The sequence below is a fragment of the Mus pahari genome, chromosome 3 (genome assembly GCF_900095145.1).
Source record: "Mus pahari chromosome 3, PAHARI_EIJ_v1.1, whole genome shotgun sequence".
NCBI classification, from domain to species: domain Eukaryota; kingdom Metazoa; phylum Chordata; class Mammalia; order Rodentia; family Muridae; genus Mus; species Mus pahari.
In genome coordinates this window covers 5,022,362-5,026,022 of record NC_034592.1, presented here as the reverse complement: position 1 = coordinate 5,026,022, position 3,661 = coordinate 5,022,362, and the positions used below count along the sequence as shown (strand labels likewise).

The 3,661-nt window shown below is 41.8% G+C and overlaps 1 protein-coding gene across 5 annotated transcripts in view; it reads left to right on the top strand.

Annotated features, from left to right (window-relative positions):
• The window catches only part of Nebl (nebulette), a 363,961-nt gene that overhangs the window by 292,448 nt on the left and 67,852 nt on the right, over nucleotides 1–3,661 (top strand). For 4 of the 5 annotated variants that reach the window (XM_029536745.1, XM_029536746.1, XM_029536744.1 and 1 more), the window contains exon 13: nucleotides 1,419–1,526. The exons of the other annotated variant lie outside the window; for it this stretch is intronic. In XM_029536745.1, the coding sequence (XP_029392605.1) occupies nucleotides 1,419–1,526 (108 nt within the window). The remainder of the gene's footprint in view (nucleotides 1–1,418; nucleotides 1,527–3,661) is intronic. 5 annotated transcript variants of the gene reach the window in all.

Below are 3,661 nucleotides of genomic sequence, written 5' to 3'. Positions count from 1 at the left end.
CCTTCCTTCCTTCCTTCCTTCCTTCCTTCCTTCCTTCCTTCCTTCCTTCCTTCCTTCCTTCTCAAGATAGGGCTGACCTAGGCTTTAACTATGTAACTTGACTTACAACTGACTTACTTCTGCCTCCCCAATGTTGGGTTTACAGATATGTAGTATTATGCCTGCCTAAATACTTACTTTTCTTTCAATTTTTCCCACAAAATTTTATTCTAATATATTATAATATAATATACGCAGCATAATTGTCTACTATGAAACTATTTCACAAATAGATATTTCAAAATTTATTTCCTGTCATCACAAAGTTCTCGGTATAAGAAATTTTCTTTTAGGTTGATCTAGTAATTGTTATCATTATACAACTTAAATAATTTCACAAGCAATTATGAAGCCCAAGAATGAATGAAAATGCATTTCTGAATGAAGTGGGTCATGATCAAAGCTTTTCTAGGAACTCAGTTAAAATATTGCTAAGATGCAACCATTCTGATGTCTTACATACAGTTTTAGCTTTCGTTTTTAAGAAATAGAAGACACCGGCTTGGGGATAGAGCTCAGCTATAATGATGTTTGCTTTGCAAGTATTGGGGACTGAAGCTCATCCCGAGAACCAGGCTGAAACCTGGGAGTAGCTGCATATACCTGTAACTGTAACATATGCTGGGGTGATGGAGATAGAAGAGTTGCTGGGGTTGGCTGGCTTGAAGCCCAACTCCACATCCAGTTGTCTCTATCTCAAGGAAGTAAGGCAGAGAACAATAGAACAGAAAACTCAGTATCCTCATCTAGCCTTTGTGGCACATACACAGGCACACACACCTGCACACACACTTCTGTGCACACACCACACAATACACCACAGACACAACACATATGCATACCTACACAGAGAAAAGGAAAAAATCAAAACCTGAAGCAACAGAAACTATCCTTCCCTTTATAATCAGAAAGGAGATAAAACTAATTTTAAGTGATACAAATAATTCATAATATGATATTATTAAATATATATGAATAACCCCATATATTTAACAAATATCTATATATTCTACCTATTTGGCACAATATTTTAATTTTCCTCTCTAGAATACATTATTTAATGTCTCACAACACTGAATATCTTTTGATTGGGCTAAAATAAATTTTTATCCTTAAAAGGTTAATGTTCAGCCCTTGTATGTCACTAACTCTGGGGCACATACTCATCACCCTAAACTGCAAGAATAACTTGAGAACACAAAACAGGATAATTAATTTTGGTTACATTTATTGTATTTTGTTCACTACATGGGATTTTGGTTGTTGTTGTTGTTATTATTGTTGGGAACTGAACCCAAGACTTTGCTAAGAATGTGCTCTAACACTGAGCTATACATAGCCCTTATTTTTATATGATTTTAATATTTTTTTCAATGCAGGTAAAATACAGAGAAGAATATGAGAAAAATAAGGGGAAGTCCATGCTTGAGTTTGTTGAGACACCATCATATCAATCTTCAAAGGAGGCTCAGAAGATGCAGAGTGAGGTAGGATACTGGGCTTGCTGCCAATTGTTCCGTAGATACTTGATGTTCTCATTTGAAAAGAAACACTCAATGATGAGTGGCATCTAGAGATAGAAGTGATGCTCTGTGGGGCTGGCTTGGGACCTGTGTTCTAGGCCCAACATTGCTTTGGGTGGCAGGGTCAAGGAGCCCACTACTAGGTGCATTCTGTGTAGGACAAGCTTCAGGGCCCTGTTCTGACTCAGCACAGCCCTGCAGGGCAGGTCCTGTGTTCTAGATCCAGCCCTTCACTGACAAAGGTCACTGAATTTGTCTGCTCCCCAGTTTTGCTGATCAACAAAGAGAGCTATCAAGCAGAGGTACTCCTCACTGTTCTCATCCCATGGAAAAGCACTGGCACAGTTTCAGACTGTCCAGGATTATACACTAACACTTCCAAACTGTGTCAGTGTAAAACTGTATCTAAAACTAATTAAAACATTGTACTGGCTAGTTTTGTGTCAACTTGACACAGCTGGAGTTATCACAGAGAAAGGAGCTTCCTTTGGGGAAATGCCTCCACAAGATCCAGCTGTAAGGCATTTTCTCAATTAGTGATCAAGGGGGGAGGTCCCCTTGTGGGTGGTACCATCTCTGGGCTGGTATTCTTGGGTTCTATAAGAGAGCAGGCTAAGCAAGCCAGTGGAAGCAAGCCAGTAAAGAACATCCCTCCATGGCCTCTGCATCAGCTCCTACTTTCTGACCTGCTTGAGTTCCAGTCCTGCATCCTTTGGTGATCAACAGCAGTATGGAAATATAAGCTGAATAAACCCTTTCCTCCCCAACTTGCTTCTTGGTCATGATGTTGTACAGGAATAGAAACCCTGACTAAGACAAACATGAAGACCTGGTTGCTTTTCTTCCCCTTCCCCTGCGATGGTAATAGAACCAACATTTAAATCCTTCTTTTGTGGCTGATGCCTTGCTAAGAGCCACCTTTACATCAGCTCATTTAATCCTTAAGGTAATGGCTTGAGGAGAATGTGATTCATACAATAATAATACACTGAACTGCTGCAACCCCGCACTCTGATCGGCAGAGACAGGAAAAAAAAACGACATGAATGCCAAGAAAGGTTTCTTCAAAAACTTTCATCTTTATCTCAGGCTCATCCTGTTTTTGTTTTTCATCAGTCCTCTGCCTCTTATCTCTTCTCCCTCTCCTGGATCCAATCAGCATTCAGCAGGCTCTGAACACAAGCCGTGCATGCAGGCAGGGCACGTGGTGATAGGTCAGTGACTCATCAGGCCGGCAGCACAGGATCTTACAAGTGCACAGGCTCAGGTTCTTGGTAAACAGGGATCACGGGGCTTGGCCACACCTGCTTCCCACACATCCTCCTTTTTGTTTAATTAACTTGGCTCTGGGATCGCATCTGTCTTAGGTTGCCCTCAACCATGTTACATCCTTACCCGTCATTGGTGTGGTGAACTCATTTTCACCAACCTGTCTTAGGTTGGTATGCACATGTGAGAGTCTTACCATTCATGGGTTAACGATCCATCATACTGAGCCAAACACGGGGCGAACTACCTGACTCTATAGCTGCTTGAGTCAGCAGTCATTGGTCGTCCTGCACCCGCCTGTGCATGCATACCATCCACCACAGCATCTCCAATCACTGCTGTAATGATGGCGGCTGTAATTCCAAAATCTCTCCTATTCCTTAGGAGCACTGGCAACTGACCCTCCTGCACCTCCAGAGGCCAGGTTATGGCTGTGGGTATTCTGGTCACCATCGCCAGGGCGGGGAGGGAGGTCTAGTAGCATTCCAGCATTGAGACAAAAAGCATGTGATATTGGAGCATTCTAGTTCAAAAAAACTAGTCCTATTACTAACTAAAAAGAAAAAGGGAGGTACCATACATACAGAAGTAAGTTTACAANTATTTTCCACAGAAAAGCACAGACTCCCCTTCAAGGATACATTAAACAAGGCATTGCACAGAATCTGGGATTAACACCAGCATTAACATTTAGGGGAACTGGTAGAGGAAGGGCCCTCACTATTCCCCATAACTCTCTCTCCTGAGCCATTTCCATATTTATCGGTAGGTTTCTCTCTCCATGGTCGTGTCAAGCGTTCTGGTACCCAAAGGGGATTTTCTTGATCCTG